This window comes from Falco naumanni, chromosome 10 (genome assembly GCF_017639655.2).
Source record: "Falco naumanni isolate bFalNau1 chromosome 10, bFalNau1.pat, whole genome shotgun sequence".
Taxonomy (NCBI): domain Eukaryota; kingdom Metazoa; phylum Chordata; class Aves; order Falconiformes; family Falconidae; genus Falco; species Falco naumanni.
Window position 1 is genome coordinate 2,770,655 of NC_054063.1, and position 25,058 is coordinate 2,795,712.

The following is a 25,058-nucleotide window of genomic DNA, read 5'->3' on the forward strand; positions in this document are numbered from 1 at the left end:
CTGCCCCATCTTACATGTTGGGTCCTCCAGACAGTACCTTCTGATATTTCAGCTTTTAATGAGCCAGAAACACATACCCCCAAAATTCAGGAAATACTTCAGTTGACTTATGGTAACTTGAAAAAGAACTTTTCTTCTCTTTTAAAACTCAGGCTCATCAAGACAGCATGTGAATAAGTACAAAATCCATGTTTTTTGAAGTGTGCTTTTAATCATTCAGAGAAAATAAGCTGATTATAAAAGGACCCTAAAGGTTATATTCTTGCAAGTGCACAAAACTGTGTTCTTATTTTGTGCACAAATAAATAGAACACTGTTAAAAATAATCAGAGAACAAACAGGATAAAGTAACAGGAACAGTGAAAAGTTCCAAAGTAGTCAAGGAAGATGAGACTGGTGCATAGTCCTTTTAGGTGACTGCCGCTAGGTTTTTTCCCCTTCATTTTGATGTCAAGCTGATGGCCCTCTTGATACGGTTCAGAGTGCTTGCCTTGTCATTTTCTTCTGTGCTCTGCGACTCACTGGACTGTGAGCTGCTGCATTCAGTCTCTTGACAGCTGCAGCTTTCCACGTATATATACTTATGTGAAATCGAATGCCCAGTGGGGCATTTCAGTTCCACTTCCCTCACAGAAGTCCTTGATTCCTTGCAGCAGGAACAGCTGTGGTCCATAGAATTGGCCTCAGCAGAGTATCTGTTAACATGGAATATGGCAACATTACTCTGTGCCAGAAGCCAGCATACAGAGGAAAGGGTGAACTTAGATACAGAACTCTTGTGAAAAGTTTGGAATAACATGTCCAAGAGCCACAGTTGTAGCTAATCTGACACATCAGTGGTTATAACAACATGCTTTTAAAATGCATTGCATTTGCTGAGATTTCTCTGTGATAGAACAATCAGTATTGAAGTCCTAGTAAAAAAGCCCAGTGAGTTCTAGGGGCTCAGCTTCCTTAGATTCCTGTCATCATCCCAGTGCTGATGGATGTTAAATACACCATACCAACAATTAAGGGCAGACAGAGCCCTGACATGAATAAGAAAACTGATTAGACAAGTGGCTACAATGCCATCTTCAAAACTGGCTACAAGGGCTACAGTTGCATCACGTGAATCAAAATCAGGCAGTGTTAAGAGAAGGGGAAGCAGCAGCTCTTTCTGTTGCTACCTCACAGCAAGGTATTTTTTGCAGCCTTGCGTTCATCAGTTTCTCAAGCACCATTCCTAACCTGCAGAATCTCTCAACATGAGGCTACAAACTGTGTCAAGAGCCATCTTTTCCTTGTTTTTGTGTGCAGAGGTAACTACAGCAAGACTCTTAAAATCATAAGGTATTTCAAAATACTAATGAACCCCCTGGCCAATTGGGGTTCAATCTGAGACTAAAGATCAGTTTCTTCCCACGTAGGATGCCCTTTGGCATACTCAGTGATAGGCAGCAAATTACAGTTTCTTTGGGGAGTTAGAGTTGTTTTTACAGTGTTTTAATGGCTCAGTACCAGGTGTCCTATCAGCCACTTTCTTATAGCCACTTTCTTACAGATTCTCTCATTTCAGAGGAAAATGTACAGTGAAACTACTCTGCTAACACCACCCCTAAAGCATTTGTTTTCTGATTTCTTTACTGTATAAAAATTGCCTGTGTTTGAATCTTCCTTTAAAAGATGTATGTGTATTTCATTTTATATGTTAATTATTGAGAAGCAGCTTTTCAGCTTATGAGCATCAGGTCTGGCTGCTCTCTGAGCACATTACAGGAAGTAATCCATGTTCTTTTGTGATAATTTCTAGCCAAGGTGGCCTGACACAAATGACAGACAAGCCAGCTCTTAATGGATGAATAAACCTTACCATAGCTATCTGAATCCCAAGGCAATTTAATACACTTTTCTACTTTGTAATAAGATGAATCAACTGTTCAATCAGAGGTTTCATGATTTTGTGCTCATGATTTAGGGAGCTGATAGTTTCAGGTCTCCTACCACTCCATAGCCTACCTATTTATTGTTCCTTTTATATAAACAAGCTCCGTGCCAGCAGAATTCAAATCTTATTGTCTGATCAGTTTACTTACAGTGAGAAGGTTCCACATGTTCCTTCACATTCAGTCATAACAACTCTGTTCACAGAACGGCAGCCCTTATAGAGGATAAAGTCTTTTCTTTGATGGACAGCACACGGTGCGGGACTATCCAGAGGTGCACCTATAGAAAAAGATCATAAAAAACTTTCACTGAAAGTAGCTCCAGAAGTTCCTTGCAGTTCAGCACTCTCAGGGCTTCACTAGGGCAATCAAAAGAAGTGTCTTAAGTGGTCTTTCTGCTTCACTTTAAACTTTCCCAGAGAGATCAGTCAATGCTTGGAATAACAAACAAATATAGGAGAACCTATTTAAATACAAACATATCAACCTCTATGGCTGGAAAATGGGCTGATTTAAGAGGAAAATTGATTCTCTGTATTGTTGATTCAGGTACACTGGCATACTTACAAGTTTTGCAACAGCCGTTAGGTAAGAATGTAATAGTTCCCTAAAAGAACAAAGAAATAGGAAATAAAACATTATTTTCTTTCCCTGTATTACAGAGACTTTTAGGCCAATAACTGAGGAGAGCAATTCCTCAATGGCTGGAAATAACCAGTGAAAACTGTAGCATTGGTGCGAATAAACAAAGATAATGGTCTCTTCCAGACTTGAAATCTATTAATTTACAAAGGATTGTGGAAATAAAGATAATTGCTTTGTAGGAAGTCTACAGTTAACATCATGCAATTTTCCCTCGGAAACAATTCAAAAAAATGTTTTCTTAAACACTTCTCTATTTGAATAGGGAGTATGCATGGTGTTACTGGCAGCCTACTGACTGAATAGCTTGTGTTTCTGTAACATTCAAGAAAACACGGTTCTTGTTCAGAAAGGACCCCGCAGAAAGCAGTCAGCAAGGACTTTGTACCTCAGTGCTGACCGGTGTTTTGGCGACTGAGAGACAGCTGCCAGCTATAAGCCTTGAACTCTCACTCAGGTATCTTATTTTATACACTCTAGAGGTCTGCATGGATGCAGCAGAAACTTTTGTCCTTGGGACTGAGCAACTTTGGTGAAAGGTTGTCAGAGCTTAATTTGACTTTTGTTGCTAGTTAGGTGGTTGAACTAAACTGAAGTAATCTATGCATTGAGTAAAAGGTAAGTTTTCCGTATTTACTTACAGGTTTGCAGCTTTTCTCACTGAATGCTGGGCAGGTAATCTCAGATGTGGAGGAGATAAGCTGGTTGTGGACATTTACACAGCTATAAATGGTGCAGTTGTTGTAAGGATCACTTTTAAACTCTCCAGGCTGCAAGTGAAATACAAAATTTAATAAGGAAAGCTGAAGGGAGCTCAGACCAAAATTTTCCTGCCCTCTGACAATGACTTTCCTCCTGTTTACTAATGAATTATTTTTAGGATAACAGTAGTTTTGGATAAATATTATTACATGTATTGCAATATGCCATATGTGGAGAGAATCTTCAGTTTTACATGGGATTTCCCTTGTAAAAGAAAAATCCCTCTGAAGTATGTAGGGTACATTAGAGTTATTAACGAAATCATCAGTGCCAATGGATTTTGCCTAAGGAAAGCTAAACTGTTATACGGTAATTAAGAACAATCCTAAACTTCCACCCTACAGAGGCAATAAAATTGTTTTATATTCAGGCTTTACTAGTGCAGAAATCCAGTAATATAGAAAAGCCCAAACTTGAGGACACTGCAAGAAAACCCCTTCCAATGGTATTGGATTAGTCATTCCAGGAAGTTTCTTCCAGAAAATTTGATTTCATGTGCCCTTCCTTCAGGCCAAAACATTGTAGATCAGCTTTGCTTTAGGTAAGCCTCTGACCTTTCAGGTGCAAACTTACACTAAGTCTCATCTCTGACAAGATGATGTTCCCGCTCTGGAAGAGGAACTTTACAAATTAGGTAGAGACATAAAATGTAGAGCATACTTACACTCAAGACAAGATCAAAATTGTTTCCTGTATGTATAACACACTTAGTCTGCACACATCTTCCACAACATTCACCTTTCACTGGCTGAAGTTCATATCCCTAGATATTAATTAAAAATGAAATCACTATGATGGATGCATTTTTGAGAAAAAAATGAAGACATACTAACCCATTAATTGATTATGCTTTGAAGTGCACTCTACAGATTTGTGCCCTTCTATGTTCCAACCCAACAGAAGACAAGTAATAAAAGACAGCTATAGATGGAATAAATTAAAGCACTATATTAAATATGCCTAATAATTAAATATCACTCTATTAAGTGCTCCGCAGAAATTTCCCAGCTAATCTTCCCAATGTGAAATGAATACTGTAAGATACACAGGCAACTTCAGGACAGTTGGTATCCATGCTGGAGTTGGACTCCAGATTTCTGCTCACTGGCCTTTGATTATACCACTCATTGATCAAACTGCTTTTCACATACATGGGTAATTTGAGGTGGGTTTTGTTTGTTTTAAGTTTGTCACTTACTGGTTCACAATATGTGTTGCATGGAATATGTTCGCATGAGATGATATTCAGTTGGTTGCTGACATTAACTTTGTCAGTGCATAAACAATTCTGACACTTATCAACAAAGACTGATGAATTTGGCTATAAATTTTAAGAAAAAAAAGGTTTATATGTTAATAAGATATGACATGGTGGCATACATTTCTTAACTTCCAAAATAATCTCTAAAACAAGCAATGGAAAAGGAAACAATCATAAAGACTATTGGATAGTTGTTTGGCTAGCCCTTTATGAAGACATTTTTTAAATAGTGAATTTAATTTAATATGTGTCTTTACTGAAGTCCTATACAGCATTGATAAACTCGGATATTAAAAGGACAGGTGTCATACCAGTATCTGCAATAAAGCAATTACTAGACCCAATAGAATTTATTAGTAATCTAATTCTGTTTAGAAGCATACTTATTTACAAATGTTTTCATTTTTGAAGGCAGAGTCTTAAAACTGTAATAACGTCCTGACAGTAAATGTGGACTGACTTTTTAAAATTTATGCACACTTAACTCTAAAAACAAATGTCTCTCTGATACTGACATACAAGCAACTTCATTCTCTTTCATACACAAAAACCTTTTCTGAAAAGATTTAGGCTTTGTGAAATTGATGAACCCCTGACAGGAATTTGAAAACTTCTAAAGCATTGATTGTGCTAGATAAACCTCCTCATAGCACTTCTGATAAAGCATACAAAGTGGTCTTTTAAGCATTTTCAGAAGACTGTTGAAATAGGAACTTACCAAGAACTCAGCATTCTGATGTACACAAACCCTCTTGGGAACTGTTAAGAAGCAAGGATTAGGTGGTTACACAGGGGTAAAAACCTACCAGTCTTCACCCCACTCTAGTCAAACTCATTTCTTCCACAATGAATCATAATGCATATGATCAAATACATTGGTTATTCCCCATTTCTCATAGCAGATGTGACATACATAAAGTATAAGAACTAATACTGCATGTGCAAAAAGGGAGGAAGATTTGTCCCAATACACATGGTCCAGTTCATAGCCAAGAACGTCCACTTAACAGGTACAAGTAGTTCCTTGTTTTAGTTACCAAGAACAAAGCAGACTTTGTAAACCTGCCTTCTACTGGGGATGCTTACAGGGACATTTTGCTAGATTAAACTAAGACCACACTCCCGTTTAATTCTATAGCTGTTCTTACATGTACTTACAACCAGGAAAATTGAACTTGAGCCACCTGAGCTATTTCTGATTTCACAGTTGTTCATCATAACCATAGCAGTAGTGACCAGTGCTAATAGTAAACAATTTGTAGGATTTTGCTGTATTTATTACTTCTTTCAATAGGCTATTTCATACAGTCTTACTAAGTGTGATGCTAAATTACATGCTATATAATACTAATCATTAGAACGTATTTCCAAGGGACTTACCACACTGGTACACAGGACAGCACTGACCACTGGGAATATGAGAATGAACTTCAAATCCCAGTGTACACTTGGGGGCTTTGCTTGTGCACAAGCTTGTATTGCATTCTTAAAAAAAAAAAAAAAAAAAAAAAAAAAGGAGTAAGGCAGAAAGTAAACTAAATCACAGCTACTGGAAACAGGCATCCATTAAAGCATTTAGAATAGACTTTCCACTGCTAGGAAACAGCCCAGATCCTCCCAAAGAAACAAACTGCAGAAAAAGAACACATTTTTTCCTACTAAATCCAGGCACTGGACTGGGGGAAATGCACTAGTTTATGAGACTTTTTCTACTAGGTAATTACCAAGAGTTAAAAAAGTATCACAATTCTTTGCAGAGAAGTAGTGGACAACTGCTACTCTCTCCAAGGCTGCAGGTAGCTGCTGCAAAATTAAAACCCCCATATAACTCCATAATCTACCTGCATGTTACTTGAGTGTAAATTCATTTATGCGGGGTCATTGCAATATTAAAACATATTTTCCCTAACATTGCATAAGTTGATTTTAAAAAACATGAGGAAAGACACTGTTTTGTGACTCCCTGCTGTGGGTCTCTGGTGCTAAACTAGTTCATTTCTCTTTTCCTTTCTATTACTAAAAGGTACAGAAAGACTAGAAACAAAAGGATAAACTCACTGCATGTGACAATGGGGCAGCAGGAGTCTTCAGAATTTACTTCGTTGACCTCATAGAAGCCTTCTCCATCACAGCTGGTCTTATTTTGTTTAGCACATTCATGAGGCTCACATACAATGCCATTTTCGCCTTCCAGGCAAATACAGTCCTGACAGTCTACTGTAAACCTTTCCCCAAACTGTCATTAAAGAAAATAAAGTGTGTGATTGCATGGTTACAAATTAAAAAAAAAAAAAGAGATAAAAACAGGAATGAAAGGTTGGGAGATCACAAAACAAGACTACACCCTTGTCTCCCCATCCCCAGCCTCCATTTGAAATACAAAAGCATATGGCAGCATACCTCTCTGGGTATCTTATCCACTCCAACACAGCCTGTGAAAATATCAGAACAAATTTCTATTACCACTCATATAACAGCAGAAGTACTGCATACAGTCAGATCTATATTGCATGCATGAAAAGGAAATAACAAAGAGAAAACGTGCATGCATCCAAGTGAAGCAGTAAAACTCACCACAGGTTTTCACACAGACATCCACACCAGAGTCATACAGCATTGTTCCATTAGGACAGAAACAGCCTTCCACACGTTTAGATGAAGTTTCGTTTTGTTGGCTGTGTGAGACAAAATGTTCAGAGGAACACCATTATTATCATAGGCATGCAGAGGAGGATTATGCCAAATAACCTTTCACTGAAGATACAGTGGCAAATGATCTGCACATTTTCTATTTAGTTATTGTCAGTGTTCATGTTTGGTATTGCCAAATGGCATAAACCGTACAGGCACACAGACTTAGGATCAAGAGGAAAATGGTACCAAATTTGACAGACAGATTAAGACATGACAGGAGGTTGATTTCTCCTATCCACCTATGCATTAGATATGACTGAACAGTTGTAGAAGTTGTAACTAACAGTGAAGGGATTATTTACCTTGATTTGCAGGTTATCTCTTTAATAGGACCACATGCTCTGTATTCTTTACCTGAGGGGCATTTATAAGCTGGAATGGGAGAATAAAAAGGAGGAAGAGCTCAGTAACAGTATGATGTAAAAGCCCTATGACCTTATGCCAAGTAATTAAACACTGACTACTCATTTTACTATACATCACTGACAACCTTGAGAAGCAAAGAGAAAAAAACCAACAGGTATCAGTCTCTGAATGGAGTTTTTTATGCAATTTAGCCACGGACATATAGCGTTAAGAAGATAAAACCATGTTTTGTATGCCAGCAAAACAAACTGCCTATGTACAAAAAAGTATCTACTGATATAGATGTTTCTGATACAGTCAATAGATGTATATTTTTGCAGGCTCATTTATCGTTTCCACTGTTAAAAATATTACTGGTAAATTACTTAAGGAGAGCAGCTGGTGTGATTTATTGGTGTCTTCATTGCATGGAAAGTAATACGACTTAGCATTAGGATATTATTGCCAAAACAGTTCCATATAAGCTTCCCTAATTTTTCAAGATAAATGGCCAAATACTTACAGCAAACACCATTGGTATGATTTCTCCAGTCAATGCATACACTTTGATCAGCACAGACAGCAGCATAGGTTTGCAGACTTGAGCATTCCAGGTCTAAGTTGGGAAGTACACAACTATCAAAAACACAGGCTGCATAGTATTTTTCAGGGTGGACAAAGCCATGGCATGGCTCAAACACACTAGAAACAGAAACATTTATCATTATCAGTTACTGCATAATCCATGAATTCTTCAGTGTGCTTAAAATTATAATGTGGCAACAGTGGTGCTAGGAGATGTGAACAAGGACTATTACTGAGACATTACAAGAGCACTTGAGCAGTTACCTAGATTGTAACCTTTCAACACATCTTAAAGTTTTCTCCCCTCACCTACAGAACACTCAGGCACCAATAATTTCTGTCCAGGAGCTACATGAATATTACTAGTATAACCATGAACTACTTTGCTACTTTTCAATTCTGACATGACATTCTAAAAATTAAGATCTCTGATTTCTGTTGGACTCTGTTTTCTGCTAAGTGAAGGTATAAAAAGGCAAGAGCATAGGACAGTGGTGGGCAGAGAGTGTAGAAGAACATGAGAACATCAAGAAAGGCTAACGTAGCAGCCAGAGGGTTGGAAGCAAACTATCAGCAAAAAAATGACATCTAGTAACAGCAAAAGGAATAGAAGCAACCCACAAAGCTACAAGAAATAGAGCAATAGTTAGAAACACTTTTGATTGAGAAATGAATCCTAAAATTGCCACTTAATTTGAAGATCAAAGGCTTATAAACACCAGAGCAATGTCTACCTTCCCAGAAGAAGCTCACAGATGGAAGATTCTTTGCAAGGCTGCACTGGGGTTGTGCCAGGTACTTTTGTAGGAGATAGGCCTGGAGAGCACTGTGGTTTGGAGGGATCAACCACTTGCCAATGATCTGCCATGGTTTCACAGTTTTCTGCAATGTTTCCGTTTGGCAACATGCAGTCATCTGCTGTGTTGTTATTGCAAGTACCTAAAATTGGTAAGGGGAGAGAGAATTCACTCACAGATTTGTCATCAAATTCCATTCATCTTTGTGGCAGGGCTGTCATTTAGCCGTTCGTGGTTTTCTAAGAGTACAAAAATTACAACAGTAAGCCTTACCACACTGTCCTTGAGTGTTGTTGCCAAACAGGCTGTAGGGCATTCTGATAGAAAAGGACAAGCCATTGTAGGTCACATTCATTTTTAGTTCAGGAATTTCCACTACACGATTTATGCCTGACTCATAGATGCTCAAGCCAAACTTCTTATAAGGCAAAGACACTACCTGTTTGTTTACTGTCACCTGTTAATTAAAAGAAAACAGAAAAGAGACATGTATTTAGTTTGACTGTAGAAAACTGACCATTCCTTTGCACTGGTGATAAAATGTAAAGGCAAATAATGTGCTTTTAGTTTGTAACAATTGTCCCCATGTTTCAGTTTACATTACTGGAAAGCCAAACTTCTCTTCTCTGAGCCAAAGAAAAGGCCTATCAGCCACTGATAAACTAGGCTCAAATTCAGTGTTTAAATCAGCTAAATTCTAATACTCAACAGATTTATTATAGTCACTATGGTGTTGAGGACACCGCATGGAAGTGCAATATAAAATTATCCTAAATTCCCAGTGCATGAAGTTTTAACTTTCGTGGCATAAAGAGAACATGCTTGTAGGAAAGTTAAATTAAATAAATAAGCCAAAATTTGTATTATTTATTTAAACACAGTAGCTATTATATAACTATGAAACTAACCCTACTACTTTTACTCAGCAATGGGAAAAAAAGGAGTCTAAATGTTGCAAATTTTCAACAATATGCTGCAATCTAACTTGTAATATTCCCACACAGTAACGTATGAAAATAAACCAAACAAACCCCACAAACAAAAGCCTAAAACCAAACGCTTCTCACCCAGTTTTGAAGCCCCAAGCCGGGACATGACGTTTATCCATGAAATAAACACACAAAAGCCCCTATTCTGAAGAACTGAAAAGGTGACCCCAATCAAAGCTAGTATATGATACTTTTTAAAAATACTTAAGCCCATTACTTTATTGTTACATCTAGTTTATGCTGTATCCTCCCATTCAACATTTATTCTTTTCCTTTGTTACACTAATTATACATTAATCATTTTATATCCTTAACTCTTAGAAATTTGTCTACACTAGTGTATTTAGGAGAGATAAGGCAATGCAAATATTTGAGATACAAAAGGTAAAAAGTTGTAGAAAATTTCCCCATATTCAGCAGCAAAAAAGCAGTCCTTCAAAGCAGATCTATTTTATAATCCAAATTGGTACTAAATCTAAAGCACAGAATCCTCTTTCTTTTTTTCCCTAACATTGTGAATACAATTATTAGGTTGACACTGTTAATATTTTAATCAAGAATTCGAAGGTAATATTTTCCAATACCTCTACTTGCAAAGTATTTGGTTTGACTGTTGCTATGCGCACTTCCTGAGTCTCGTGTCTCACAATGAGTGTTCGAGGACAGGAGACTACATCCCGTGTATCACAATGGTAATTATCAATGTAGACACCAAAGTTGTCAACTTTCTTAGAAATCTCTTCCACAAGGACGTATGTACAATTCCCCTGATAGCTGTAGTACAGTCCATCAAAAGTCATGTAATGTGGGTCTCCCCAGCCAGTGCAGTAGCCTGTGAAAACATACAGCTAGGTTAGCTTCTTCCAGCAACATACAGAATCGGAGCAGACTACAAAGTCTATAGGAGTAGGAATCATCTCATACAACTTCAATCATTTAAATTTTTAAAGCATGTATGTCAATGAATGAGATTATTATCTAAAATTCATCAATAATAGAGGAAAACCAGGCACTTTCAGGGCACAGTTCATGCAACACTTCTGAAAGACAACTGAAAATAGGACTAACTGCACCCTAGATATACCTTAACCGATACTGTTATTCTAAACAAGTAACTTACACGTAGGCTTCCAGCCTATAGATGTCTGCATGTGGACATTTAAACCCTGACTTCAGAGATCGATTTATTCTACTAACACAATAGTTATGTAGATATTATGGCAAATTAAGCAAAAGCCCCCAGTTAGCTAAAGAGAATAAATGAAACACTCCAAACAGACCAACACTAGAAATCTGAGGGTCACAGCCTTGTGCAATACTTGTCCCATGATAAATATTGTTGCTCTTGACATTAGTATTATTCCCACAACAGATAAAATAGTCAACAAAATATATACTTACAATCACACTCCCAGTGCCAACAGCATCCATCCTTATCAAGAACTTGCACAGGAGAAAGCCCATTGGCACATGTAGGTTTAGGAGGTGGCTCACAGATTATGGGAACCACCTGGACTATATCATCTTCTATACATATTGCCTTAATGCACTCACAGAGCCACCACGAATCACCTGGCTGTGTTTGGAAAGGGAGGGGGGGTGGGGTGGAGAGAGAGAAACCTTATGAAGCAGTCAGACTGACAACAGTTATGCCTGAATATCTTTTGCAGAGTTTTAAAATGCCATACGTTTATTGACAATTTCCTCCCCACCCCAAGTCTGAAAATGGGAAGTACAGCATTCAGCACCATCAAGGTCTGCAAGATGAGCTAGAACTACTGAGAGCTGCTAAGTGAAAAGCATTACTTATAAAAGTCAAGCCAGTAACCTGAAGGGTTTTTTTCTTAAAAAAAAGTTTAAAAAAAATTGTGTTTTTTAGTTTCAGCTAAGATAGATGTCTGATCTAATCTCATCACCTACACTCCCTTTCTAATCAACGGTGAATGACACTGATCAGTAACAGTGAACAACATATGATGAATCTCCTTCCATGAATACTGAGAAAAGATTAACAGCTAAAGCTACAGTGAACACTGGCTATCTGGGGAGTAATGCCTAAGGTGATTACATACAGGCATTGTGACTGTATGCATTTTTTCTGTCTTCCATGTATATCTTTTATCCCTGTATCCCATGTATAACTTGCCATGTATAACTTTTATCCCTGCAGATCTATTGAGCAAGTTGGTAGACATCTAAGCTGTGAGGAGGCTTTAGAAATGTACAATACATTAGCTTGTTTATGTCAGAGGTGAAAGGTTCCAAAAACTTCAGAAACCTCAGTCATAATTCATGAGTATTTGGATGCATTGATCTGTTTCACAGTCCTCTCCTGAAACCAGACTATGACCAAGCAAGACTCAACACAAATTTAGACTAGTTCAGCCCTGTGGTTTCATGTTGGGCTGCACTGTAAACACAAAAACAACTTTCCCCCACTCTGAACATATTGAAAAAAAGAAACAGAAAAAATAGGGTAGCACCACTTAGTTAGCTCTGCATCAAAACCATCCTACAGTAACAAGAAACACCAAGTTGTGACACAACTCCTTGAAAAAAGCCTTTCTGAAATTATCCCTGAAGAACTATTAGCAGTATATAAGCTAACAAACACCATACTATTGGAAGCCATGATGACACCCAAGAAAACCGAACGAAATAGAATGGAATGATACCTCCTTTTCTGTACAGATTAATACCTACTCTGTTACCTGCCAACATCGAAATTATGTGTCTAGTCTCCACCTAAACCAAAATGCTAAAACCTCAAAAAAATCTACTCACTGCATAAGATTCATTAGGGAAAATAGAACAATTTCTTCCAGGAGTGGCTGATGGTAGACTTGTAGCGGAACTTGAAGCACTGGCTGGAGTAACTGTACTGTACGTAGAACTTCCTGCAATAGTGACTACGCTTGATGTTTCAGCTGGCCAGGAAGTACTAGTTGAGCCAGGGGAAACAATTTCAGTGGCACTGGTGGTGGTAGTTCCAGCGATAATGGTAAAACTACTAGAGGTGGTCCCTGAAGTAGTGGTAAAAGATTCTGTTGGAGTTGTACCAGAGGTGGTAACTGACACAGGGGTTGTTGAAACTGATGGTGGCAACACAGTAGTGCTGGCTGTAGGCCCTGGGGATGGTGGTGCTGTGGTTGTGGTGCTGGCAGTGGCAGTCGGAGGTGCTGTTGGAGGGCTCCCAGTGCCGGTGGTCGTGGTCTCCTGGGTAGGCCTTTCCGCTAAAATTGTGGTGCTCTCAAGAGGCGGTCCTGAGGGTGTGGGGCCTGAAGGGGTGATTCTGGTGGTCGACCCTGTCTCCGTGACTCCAGAGGTGGTAACTGTCACTGGGGTTGTGGAAACAGAAGGTGGTAACACAGTAGTACCGGTTATAGGCTCTTGGGAGAATGGTCCCGATGTTGTGATGCTGGCAGTGGCAGTCGGAGGTGCTGTTGGAGGGCTCCCAGTGCCGGTGGTCGTGGTCTCCTGGGTAGGCCTTTCCGCTAAAATTGTGGTGCTCTCAAGAGGCGGTCCTGAGGGTGTGGGGCCTGAAGGGGTGATTCTGGTGGTTGATCCTGTCTCCGTGACTCCAGAGGTGGTGACTGTCACTGGAGTTGTTGAAACTGATGGTGGCAACACAGTAGTGCTGGCTGTAGGCCCTGGGGACGGTGGTGCTGTGGTTGTGGTGCTGGCAGTGGCAGTCGGAGGTGCTGTTGGAGGGCTCCCAGTGCCGGTGGTCGTGGTCTCCTGGGTAGGCCTTTCCGCTAAAATTGTGGTGCTCTCAAGAGGCGGTCCTGAGGGTGTGGGGCCTGAAGGGGTGATTCTGGTGGTTGATCCTGTCTCCGTGACTCCAGAGGTGGTGACTGTCACTGGGGTTGTTGAAACTGATGGTGGCAACACAGTAGTGCTGGCTGTAGGCCCTGGGGACGGTGGTGCTGTGGTTGTGGTACTGGCAGTGGCAGTCGGAGGAGCTGTTGGAGGGCTCCCAGTGCCGGTGGTCGTGGTCTCCTGGGTAGGCCCTTCCGTTAAAATTGTGGTGCTCTCAAGAGGCAGTCCTGAGGGTGTGGGGCCTGAAGGGGTGATTCTGGTGGTCGACCCTGTCTCCGTGACTCCAGAAGTGGTGACTGTCACTGGGGTTGTTGAAACTGATGGTGGCAACACAGTAGTGCTGGCTGTAGGCCCTGGGGACGGTGGTGCTGTGGTTGTGGTGCTGGCAGTGGCAGTCGGAGGTGCTGTTGGAGGGCTCCCAGTGCCGGTGGTCGTGGTCTCCTGGGTAGGCCTTTCCGCTAAAATTGTGGTGCTCTCAAGAGGCGGTCCTGAGGGTGTGGGGCCTGAAGGGGTGATTCTGGTGGTCGACCCTGTCTCCGTGACTCCAGAAGTGGTGACTGTCACTGGGGTTGTTGAAACTGATGGTGGCAACACAGTAGTGCTGGCTGTAGGCCCTGGGGACGGTGGTGCTGTGGTTGTGGTGCTGGCAGTGGCAGTCGGAGGTGCTGTTGGAGGGCTCCCAGTGCCGGTGGTCGTGGTCTCCTGGGTAGGCCTTTCCGCTAAAATTGTGGTGCTCTCAAGAGGCGGTCCTGAGGGTGTGGGGCCTGAAGGGGTGATTCTGGTGGTCGACCCTGTCTCCGTGACTCCAGAGGTGGTGACTGTCACTGGGGTTGTTGAAACTGATGGTGGCAACACAGTAGTGCTGGCTGTAGGCCCTGGGGACGGTGGTGCTGTGGTTGTGGTGCTGGCAGTGGCAGTCGGAGGTGCTGTTGGAGGGCTCCCAGTGCCGGTGGTCGTGGTCTCCTGGGTAGGCCTTTCCGCTAAAATTGTGGTGCTCTCAAGAGGCGGTCCTGAGGGTGTGGGGCCTGAAGGGGTGATTCTGGTGGTCGACCCTGTCTCCGTGACTCCAGAGGTGGTGACTGTCACTGGAGTTGTTGAAACTGATGGTGGCAACACAGTAGTGCTGGCTGTAGGCCCTGGGGACGGTGGTGCTGTGGTTGTGGTGCTGGCAGTGGCAGTCGGAGGTGCTGTTGGAGGGCTCCCAGTGCCGGTGGTCGTGGTCTCCTGGGTAGGCCTTTCCGCTAAAATTGTGGTGCTCTCAAGAGGCGGTCCTGAGGGTGTGGGGCCTGAAGGGGTGATTCTGGTGGTTGATCCTGTCTCCGTGACTCCAGAGGTGGTGACTGTCACTGGGGTTGTTGAAACTGATGGTGGCAACACAGTAGTGCTGGCTGTAGGCCCTGGGGACGGTGGTGCTGTGGTTGTGGTGCTGGCAGTGGCAGTCGGAGGAGCTGTTGGAGGGCTCCCAGTGCCGGTGGTCGTGGTCTCCTGGGTAGGCCCTTCCGTTAAAATTGTGGTGCTCTCAAGAGGCAGTCCTGAGGGTGTGGGGCCTGAAGGGGTGATTCTGGTGGTCGACCCTGTCTCCGTGACTCCAGAAGTGGTGACTGTCACTGGGGTTGTTGAAACTGATGGTGGCAACACAGTAGTGCTGGCTGTAGGCCCTGGGGACGGTGGTGCTGTGGTTGTGGTGCTGGCAGTGGCAGTCGGAGGAGCTGTTGGAGGGCTCCCAGTGCCGGTGGTCGTGGTCTCCTGGGTAGGCCTTTCCGCTAAAATTGTGGTGCTCTCAAGAGGCAGTCCTGAGGGTGTGGGGCCTGAAGGGGTGATTCTGGTGGTCGACCCTGTCTCCGTGACTCCAGAGGTGGTGACTGTCACTGGGGTTGTTGATACTAATGTTGTTGACTGTTCAATAGTGGTGCTTATGGTAGACACTGTACTTGCTATTTCTGTCATAGCTGTTGGTGGTGCAGTAACTGACGGAGTAACTGCAGTAGTCGTATTTGTTAGTGTTCCTGATTCAGATGTTGTATGCTCTTTAAGACAAGGAGAAAACACATTAATTTTTTTCATGTACACCTATTGCATTTGTTATTAACTTAATTTTGTTTTCTAATAAGCAAATGAAATTCAACAAATTTTTTTTACTGGCTTTTGCATATGAGAGGGATTACTAATAAACCTCATACATATTCATTGGAGGTACTGATATAAACACTTTATCAATGACCAATGTCAGCTGGAACAGCTGTCTGGACTGTCAAAATTTTCTATTGCAGAGAATTCTAGCAATCCTAAATCCAGGCAAATTCACTGAATTTATCAGTAAACCCTTTGGTTAATTATGGATTTCTCTCATAATATATTTTTTGGGTAGACTCTTCCCTGTACTACTTCACATGGCATGTTCATACTAGTATTTATTATGCTTCGGAATTTTTTGATTCTACTAAAACTGAGAAGTTCCTCTAGCAATCTGTCTTCTAATCCTAACTCCCAGCCCTTTAAGACTACTTACCCACAATTTATTTTGGCATGCTAGGAATTCCGAATTCCCTTTTCTGCTTTTTCTTTCTCACATGACCAAGCCAGTTTTCATTATGGGCCCTAATGCAGGCTTCTTTAAAATAGCTTTTGATTAGCATTATAAATTGTTCAAGATACTCAGAGGCCAGACTCAGAGCCATCTCTGCTTTTACAGCATGATGTAAGAGACACATGGCATATAGAGAAGCACTGCATACATAGTAGGAATATAGTCATAATGCTGGAGTAGAAGAGTAAGATACACTGCTTCTACCCACACAATCCACACCCTAAGTCCTTCCACTAAAATTAATTCACTTTTGTGTGACAACAGGTAAACTCCTTCATGCTCAGAAGGAAACAGAGGTACAGATGGTGTAAATGCTACAGAGGCAGATTCATTGGAACATTATAGGGTCTCACATTGCTGCCAAAATATCAGCTTGCTTCCCAACAGTGTGAGGAAAGCAAGGTGGAGAACACCACTCATGGGGATACTGGGAGAACATGGCTGCCCTCAGCCTAGGTCTGTAGCAAGGGGCAACCCGTGGTCTGAAACCTTTCCCAAAAATCCGTCACGGAAAACCATCAAAGCTTCCTACAGGCAGCACTGCGGGTGAGTGGCAGCAATGGCCACAGAAGAAACGCAAGGGAAGAAAGGCAAGGAAGTCTGCACAGCTGCGCCCCAACAACGCCTGAACTGGCAGTGCCACAGAACCGAGCCCCACTCCCATCGCACACCGTGGGGCCCACTGAGTACATTCTCTCCAGCTGAAGGACGAGGTCCAACAGCAGCAAAAGCAAGATCTGCCGTCAGCTCAGTTACCTGTCTAAGCTGGGCAAAGGCATCAGGTGGAGAAAAATCCTGTGTTCCTCATAATCAACAGAATGGAAACAAGAATGAGAAACATGCTTTGGACTCTCCCTCGTAAACAGAGAGCTGAGTGCAGGACCCACTCTGCTCCACTCATGTGAGACCCTCTAGTGTACTATAACTAGCTCTGGGGTCCCCAGGAAAAAAAAGACATGAATCTGTTTGAGCAGGTCCAGATAAGGCCACAAAAATTATCAGAGGGCTAGACCACCTCCCCTGTGAAGACAAGCTAAGAGAGTTTGGGGTTTCAACAGAGAGAAGAAAAGGCATCAGGGACAAATTATAGTAGCTTTTCAATATATAAAGGGTGGCGCTGTAAGAAAGTCACAGAGAGACATTTTACCAAGACTAGTAAAAAATAAAACCAATAAAAAAAAAGGGGCAACAGTTTTCAACAGAGAGGGTAGGTTTAGGTTGAATGTATGGAAGAAATTTTTTATGACATTGGAACATATTTCCCAGAGAAGTTGTGGATGCTGAACCGTTAGAATCATCCAATGTGAGGCTGAATGGGGCTCTGAGCCACCTGAGGTAGTGAAAAATGTCTCTGCCCACAGCAGGAGGGTTGGACTGAAAGATCTTTAAAAAGATTCCTTCTAACCAAAACTACTCTATAATTTCTGGGGGGAATTTATTTCACACACTCCCTCAATACAGAAACTAAGACACACATTAAACTGCCAATAAACCCTGATTTCTCCCACAGTAATGCAAGAAATGATAAAATATCCAGATAATTACTTATTGCTTCTGAAGTTGGAGCCAGTGGAGTTCTGGTGATAATTATTGGTGGTGTGAACGTGCTTGCAGTCATTGGGGTAGTTGTTAATGTGGTAGGAACAGTCAACGTTGTCCCCGGGGTGCTGCCGCTGGTGCTGCTGGGGGGCATCGTGGTGGTGGCAGTGCTGCTGGGAGGCTCCGATGACGTTGGCGTGGAAGCGGTTGTCGAAAGAGGTGGAGGGGACATTGTGCTCCTTGTGGATGAAGGTGGGGCTGTCGTGGTGCTCACAGTGGTACTCACAGTGGTACTTGTAACACACTCTGGTATGTTGGGGATGCAGCAGATATTGATCTCATAATTGAGGCAGACGGGCATCGGTATTATACCTCCTATGGTCTGATCACTATTGTTACAGACCAGCCCTGTGTCAACGCTGCATTCCACATTCTGCCCTAAATCTGTAATGGGAATGTCAGGGAACCGCGTTGCTCTGCATGAAATATTCTCAGCTTTTGCACAGACAAAGGAGGAGTTGTGCTTCAGAATGTTCTCAAAGGTTTCGTAGTCACCACTGTTTCTGTCAGAACTATCTGGGTAACTCACATCAATCCATCCCGTCCAGATGCAGGTACAGTCTGGAGGACAACAGCAAGAGGAAGAATCAGAGACAGCCGGAACAGAGACAACAAGCTGGGACACCAGCACACTCACAGGTGATGCTCTGGGCATCTGCCACACACAAGGGTGCCCCTCGGGCACTGCTGCACCAGTCAGCCAACCCTGGCCACAGCAAAGCTCATGTGTGTGGGCAGGCCTTCTCTCCTTGGCCTTGCAAAGCACACCAGGGACAAATCAGGACACAGGCACTGCCAAGCCGTGTGCGCCACCTCCCCTTTGCAGCGAAGGCACATTGCTGTATTGGGCTTCTCCCGTGCAAAAACCACTCACGTGAGGTGGAGCAGGACTAAGCAGGGACTTATACCACTCTCACACTTTCTCATGCCACTCGCACCACCTGACTATCTCAGGGAAGAAACCAAACACCAGGAACGGTCATGATCTAAAGGAAGCAGGCACAGGACACACACTGGTGCCAAAATGTCGGCTTGCTTCCCAACAGTGTGGGGACAGCTGGAGAACACCTCTTGTGGGAATGCCAGAAGAACACGGCTGCCCTCAGCCTAGGTCTGTAGCAAGGGGCAACCCGTGGTCTGAAACCTTTCCCAAAAATCCATCACGGAAAACCATCAAAGCTTCCTACAGGCAGCACTGCGGGTGAGTGGCAGCAATGGCCACAGAAGAAACGCAAGGGAAGAAAGGCAAGGAAGTCTGCACAGCTGCGCCCCAACAACGCCTGAACTGGCAGTGCCACAGAACCGAGCCCCACTCCCATCGCACACCGTGGGGCCCACTGAGTACGTTCTCTCCAGCTGAAGGACGAAGACCAACAGCAGCAAAAGCAAGATCTGCCGTCAGCTCAGTATCTGTCCAAGCTGGGCAGAGGCACCAGGAGAAAACATCTCCTTGGAGCACTGTTGAGTCAGAGAACACAGGAACTTCTACACTGGACCCGAGCGCAATCCCCTTTCTGAATCAGCCAGCCCAAGGGCTACCTCTGGCCACATGTCATTTCAGTGAATGCACAACTGCTCCCACCCCTGACCCCATACAGAAGGCACAAGTTAAGATGCTCATAGATCTTCACTTCTCCCACAACAAGGCAACACACAAGAGCACAGACCAGGCATGTACCTGGAGGTGACAGGGTAGCAGTGTATGTCGGTGTGGGTACAGATGTGCCTGCAGTCGTTGGGATGGGTGTTGATGTGGTAGGAACAGTCAACGTTGTCCCCGGGGTGCTGCCGCTGGTGCTGCTGGGGGGCATCGTGGTGGTGGCAGTGCTGCTGGGAGGCTCCGATGACGTTGGCGTGGAAGCGGTTGTCGAAAGAGGTGGAGGGGACATTGTGCTCCTTGTGGATGAAGGTGGGGCTGTCGTGGTGCTCACAGTGGTACTCACAGTGGTACTTGTAACACACTCTGGTATGTTGGGGATGCAGCAGATATTGATCTCATAATTGAGGCAGACGGGCATCGGTATTATACCTCCTATGGTCTGATCACTATTGTTACAGACCAGCCCTGTGTCAACGCTGCATTCCACATTCTGCCCTAAATCTGTAATGGGAATGTCAGGGAACCGCGTTGCTCTGCATGAAATATTCTCAGCTTTTGCACAGACAAAGGAGGAGTTGTGCTTCAGAATGTTCTCAAAGGTTTCGTAGTCACCACTGTTTCTGTCAGAACTATCTGGGTAACTCACATCAATCCATCCCGTCCAGATGCAGGTACAGTCTGGAGGACAACAGCAAGAGGAAGAATCAGAGACAGCCGGAACAGAGACAACAAGCTGGGACACCAGCACACTCACAGGTGATGCTCTGGGCATCTGCCACACACAAGGGTGCCCCTCGGGCACTGCTGCACCAGTCAGCCAACCCTGGCCACAGCAAAGCTCATGTGTGTGGGCAGGCCTTCTCTCCTTGGCCTTGCAAAGCACACCGGGGACAAATCAGGACACAGGCACTGCCAAGCCGTGTGCGCCACCTCCCCTTTGCAGCGAAGGCACATTGCTGTATTGGGCTTCTCCCGTGCAAAAACCACTCACGTAAGGGCAACACGTGAGGTGGAGCAGGACTAAGCAGGGACTTATACCACTCTCACACTTTCTCATGCCACTCGCACCACCTGACTATCTCAGGGAAGAAACCAAACACCAGGAACGGTCATGATCTAAAGGAAGCAGGCACAGGACACACACTGGTGCCAAAATGTCGGCTTGCTTCCCAACAGTGTGGGGACAGCTGGAGAACACCTCTTGTGGGAATGCCAGAAGAACACGGCTGCCCTCAGCCTAGGTCTGTAGCAAGGGGCAACCCGTGGTCTGAAACCTTTCCCAAAAATCCATCACGGAAAACCATCAAAGCTTCCTACAGGCAGCACTGCGGGTGAGTGGCAGCAATGGCCACAGAAGAAACGCAAGGGAAGAAAGGCAAGGAAGTCTGCACAGCTGCGCCCCAACAACGCCTGAACTGGCAGTGCCACAGAACCGAGCCCCACTCCCATCGCACACCGTGGGGCCCACTGAGTACGTTCTCTCCAGCTGAAGGACGAAGACCAACAGCAGCAAAAGCAAGATCTGCCGTCAGCTCAGTATCTGTCCAAGCTGGGCAGAGGCACCAGGAGAAAACATCTCCTTGGAGCACTGTTGAGTCAGAGAACACAGGAACTTCTACACTGGACCCGAGCGCAATCCCCTTTCTGAATCAGCCAGCCCAAGGGCTACCTCTGGCCACATGTCATTTCAGTGAATGCACAACTGCTCCCACCCCTGACCCCATACAGAAGGCACAAGTTAAGATGCTCATAGATCTTCACTTCTCCCACAACAAGGCAACACACAAGAGCACAGACCAGGCATGTACCTGGAGGTGACAGGGTAGCAGTGTATGTCGGTGTGGGTACAGATGTGCCTGCAGTCGTTGGGATGGGTGTTGATGTGGTAGGAACAGTCAACGTTGTCCCCGGGGTGCTGCCGCTGGTGCTGCTGGGGGGCATCGTGGTGGTGGCAGTGCTGCTGGGAGGCTCCGATGACGTTGGCGTTGGAGTGGTTGTTGATAGAGGTGGAGGGGACATTGTGCTCCTTGTGGATGAAGGTGGGGCTGTTAGAAACAGCAGGGAGAGAGAAAACAGACAAAGCTGCAATTATGCACGTGTGTGTCACCATATGCACTGAATAGAAGTCACATGTTAGGCAGCTGCCACAAACCTATAGCAGTCAGCCCACTCTCACTCAGCACAGTAAAGGCCTGTGTTACTAGGCCTTCGTTTCTGATCCCAGAAAGCAGACCAGTTCCCAATCAATGCACAGACAGGGTCACATCAGTCCTTTACTAGCAAAGAAATCAGTGGTGTTGCTGTTGTTATTCTCACTAAATTGAAAATACCTACCAATAGGTAAGACTTGAGGAGGAATAAGGCTCTGGGAGGCTTTATATCTCTGCGTCATTACTTAGGACACCTAACTATCTCATGGAGTAAGAACCAAGTAGAGGATGCTGTGGTTTGGGAGGGAAGTATGCACAGGAGTATGTTCCGGCCTGATGGTCATATAATGTCCCTGTGGTGCAATGTCAGCCTGAAGAAAAGGTTCAAAGAGTACTAGTGGATCTCAGCTGCAAAGACCACAGTTAACAGCAAGTTAACAGCCTGCAGGGTGAAACTGTTCTTGAAAGCCTGCCAGAGGAATCCTTCTTTCCCAGATCCATAACCACAGGCAAAATTTAGTGCTGACAGAGGGAAAGCAGGAAGAGAAATTGAAGGAATTCTGCACAGCCCCACCTAGACAATGCCTAAAATGATGCTACTCTAAATCAATGCCTGATCTAATCTCACACAATGGGTCCTTCTGGGAATCTTTCTCCAACAGGAGCTTCAAACATTGTATGTAAGACTTCTTGCCAGATCAATTATCTGCTATGGAGGTGACGCACATTTAGTAGCTGACAGCCCTTTAATTTCTCCTATGTCAAAGCAAGAACAGAGAGTATTGGTCTGCTAAATACCTGCAGAGGTTGAAGTTACTGGGGTGCTGACTGATGGTGTGAATTCGCTTGTGATGGTTGGGGTGGGTATGGGCGTGGTGGTAATTGCTGTTGGCTGTCTGGCTGTAGTGATGGTGGGTACTGTTGTGCTGGTGGTGATTGAAGTTCCAGTTGGTGTTGGAGTCGGTGTAACCTCACAAGAAATTTCATGCCACTCACAACAGTTTACTCTGATTTCATAATTATAGCAAAGTTGCCATATAGTTGCATCTTGCTCCTCATTTCTACAGATTAGTCCATATGTGACATTGCACTCTACTTTCTGGCCAAGTTCCTCTAAACTCATATCAGGATTATCTTTAGCCCTGCATTCAATGTCTTCAGGAGCTTCACATATTTTGTTTCCATGTTCATTTCTTATTGCATCATAGGTTTCATAGTCACCGCCATCTTCTTCAGGTTTACTAACGTCAAACCACTCAGTCCAATTGCAGATTAATACAAAGCATGGAGCTGCAAGAAAAGACAGAGATTCAGCATCTAGGCTTACAGAGAACACTCTGAGAAGATTGATTTAGTATTCTATTCCATTAAGGATTACAGAATGCATTGAAGCTTGTCTTTTTTCCAAAAGAAGAGAGTTCCAAAATTGGTTCTGCATTACCAAGTTTCTCAACAGGAAGCTTCATCTCAAAATAAAATCACCATGCTGAAGCCTTTAAAGGTCTTTCTGCTCTATATACTTATCACATTTCTGATTTTTTTTTTTTTTTAAACTATTTATTTCTGGTTTAAATATATTTTTCTGTAGTGACGGTCTTTAATTTACTCTTCCTTTAAAAGTTCCTTTGACATTTTTTAAATTAGTTTTCTATTTAACACTTACTTGTGCTTGCTGGAGGGCTTGTAGTGGTAACTGAAATAGAAAAAAAAAGATTATCATCTGTAAGCTTTATAATAAATAATAGTAGTTTTAAATATCCTTATTAAATATTTTTGCTGAAAGTACTGAGACAATTTCTACTATTCTAGCAGGATATTGAGATACTGAGATGTTTTTCAGAATTAGGAAGGCACTCTGTACACTTACAGTTTCTTCCATGAGACGTGAATCAACTCAAAGTGTTAAAAATTTTTCTTAGTGTGATAAAACTGTTCATAAGTATTGTTTAATCTGTCTCAGCTATAAACCCATATAGTTGTACATTCTATTTTTAAAGCACTTCAAGAAAATAATATTTAGATGCACACCTCTGTTGAAGATTTACCTGTGGTGGTAAGAGTACTGGTAGGAAAGGAGGTTGAAATGGTTGTAGGTGAAGTAGATGTTGGACAAGGATAAATACTTCCAACAACTACAGAACCATTTTCTGCACAAATGTATGTAGTACATATGTTGCCATCCTGTATTTGTGCAACAGTTTCACCCACTTCATAACTTGTTCCATTGATGACACAAGGACACCCTGCAAGAAAGAGCAATTTTTCTACTACCACATAAGAGACAAAGGCAAAATATTTATAGACAAGTAAGAATTTATATGAATCATGCATGCTCCTTTCAGAGCTATACCTGGAGCTTAGATCTATACACTGTACTAATTTATCTTTAGACTTAGAGGAACATTACAACATATTTAATAAATCCCTACATAAAACGTCCAGAAGAACAGAATTCCAAACCAAGTTTTAAGATGTTCTGTAAGAAGTAACAATTGCAAACTACTATCTGACACTTTTCTATAATGCTACATGTTCTGGGAGTGCAAACACTTACAGTGAAATCTATTGCTTTGGATATGGGACATAGAAAGAAAGAAGAAGGGACATGAGAGAAGAGTTAAACAAGAAGTACTAACAGCAAGGTTCAACAAAAGTGCTACCAAATTTTCTTTGACCATGACCTTCACTTATTCCAAATCAGTACTAAATCTTTTGTAGAGACAGACATAGCAGATCTATGCATTTTTTTATTTGTAGAAAAATCCAAATGTTATTTACCTGGGACTGGTTTACACTGTATGGATCCTGAGGGTCCACAGACACTAGAAGTAAAATTTGAAAAAATTAAAATGTTGCAGATGTTTTATGGCACCTGTTAGCAGACCCAAGAGCAGAGAAATGTAGATTTTTGTACTTCATCTCCATTCACACTACTGGATATTTTTCTGGGTGTTAATATTTTCCAATATTGCCTATCATTATTTAATTCAAACTAAGTCACCACTTTCATTCTTTAAGTACAGCATCTTAAAACTATCACAAAGTGCTTTGTGTGGCAAGTTACAACAGTGCAATAATAACAACCGGTTTTCAGATCAGTGAACTTCCAGCTCAATCAGGGTTTTGTCACTATGTGGAGTCAAAGATGTCAGAAGGCTCTAGGAATGAGCAGTTAGGACTCAGCTATCTCTTTCACAGCTAGTACAGATAATTTCAAATTACAGTGGTTTTTAAATCCAAGTTTTAAGTGAGAATGCAGAGAATGCAAGGCAGAGTAGCCCCTCTCTTCCCAAAGTGCCATGA

At 42.9% G+C, this 25,058-nt stretch overlaps 1 protein-coding gene across 1 annotated transcript in view; it reads right to left on the reverse strand.

Moving 5' to 3' along the window:
• Window positions 1-259: 259 nt before the first annotated feature.
• MUC2 (mucin 2, oligomeric mucus/gel-forming) overlaps window positions 260-25,058 on the reverse strand; it is a 49,717-nt gene continuing 24,918 nt past the window's right edge. The window contains exons 27-52 of the mRNA XM_040608848.1: window positions 24,534-24,577; window positions 23,801-23,998; window positions 23,419-23,448; window positions 22,598-23,045; window positions 21,414-21,652; window positions 19,684-20,283; window positions 17,952-18,692; window positions 12,785-15,846; window positions 11,402-11,576; window positions 10,585-10,832; window positions 9,285-9,468; window positions 8,949-9,153; window positions 8,153-8,331; window positions 7,772-7,774; window positions 7,587-7,656; window positions 7,165-7,265; window positions 6,991-7,022; window positions 6,649-6,826; window positions 5,971-6,075; window positions 5,309-5,349; window positions 4,528-4,650; window positions 3,994-4,092; window positions 3,209-3,337; window positions 2,493-2,532; window positions 2,076-2,205; window positions 260-695 (exon numbers count right to left, since the gene is read on the reverse strand). Coding sequence (XP_040464782.1) covers window positions 440-695; window positions 2,076-2,205; window positions 2,493-2,532; window positions 3,209-3,337; window positions 3,994-4,092; window positions 4,528-4,650; window positions 5,309-5,349; window positions 5,971-6,075; window positions 6,649-6,826; window positions 6,991-7,022; window positions 7,165-7,265; window positions 7,587-7,656; window positions 7,772-7,774; window positions 8,153-8,331; window positions 8,949-9,153; window positions 9,285-9,468; window positions 10,585-10,832; window positions 11,402-11,576; window positions 12,785-15,846; window positions 17,952-18,692; window positions 19,684-20,283; window positions 21,414-21,652; window positions 22,598-23,045; window positions 23,419-23,448; window positions 23,801-23,998; window positions 24,534-24,577 — 7,660 coding nt within the window. The 3' untranslated portion in view covers window positions 260-439. The remainder of the gene's footprint in view (window positions 696-2,075; window positions 2,206-2,492; window positions 2,533-3,208; window positions 3,338-3,993; window positions 4,093-4,527; window positions 4,651-5,308; window positions 5,350-5,970; window positions 6,076-6,648; window positions 6,827-6,990; window positions 7,023-7,164; window positions 7,266-7,586; window positions 7,657-7,771; window positions 7,775-8,152; window positions 8,332-8,948; window positions 9,154-9,284; window positions 9,469-10,584; window positions 10,833-11,401; window positions 11,577-12,784; window positions 15,847-17,951; window positions 18,693-19,683; window positions 20,284-21,413; window positions 21,653-22,597; window positions 23,046-23,418; window positions 23,449-23,800; window positions 23,999-24,533; window positions 24,578-25,058) is intronic.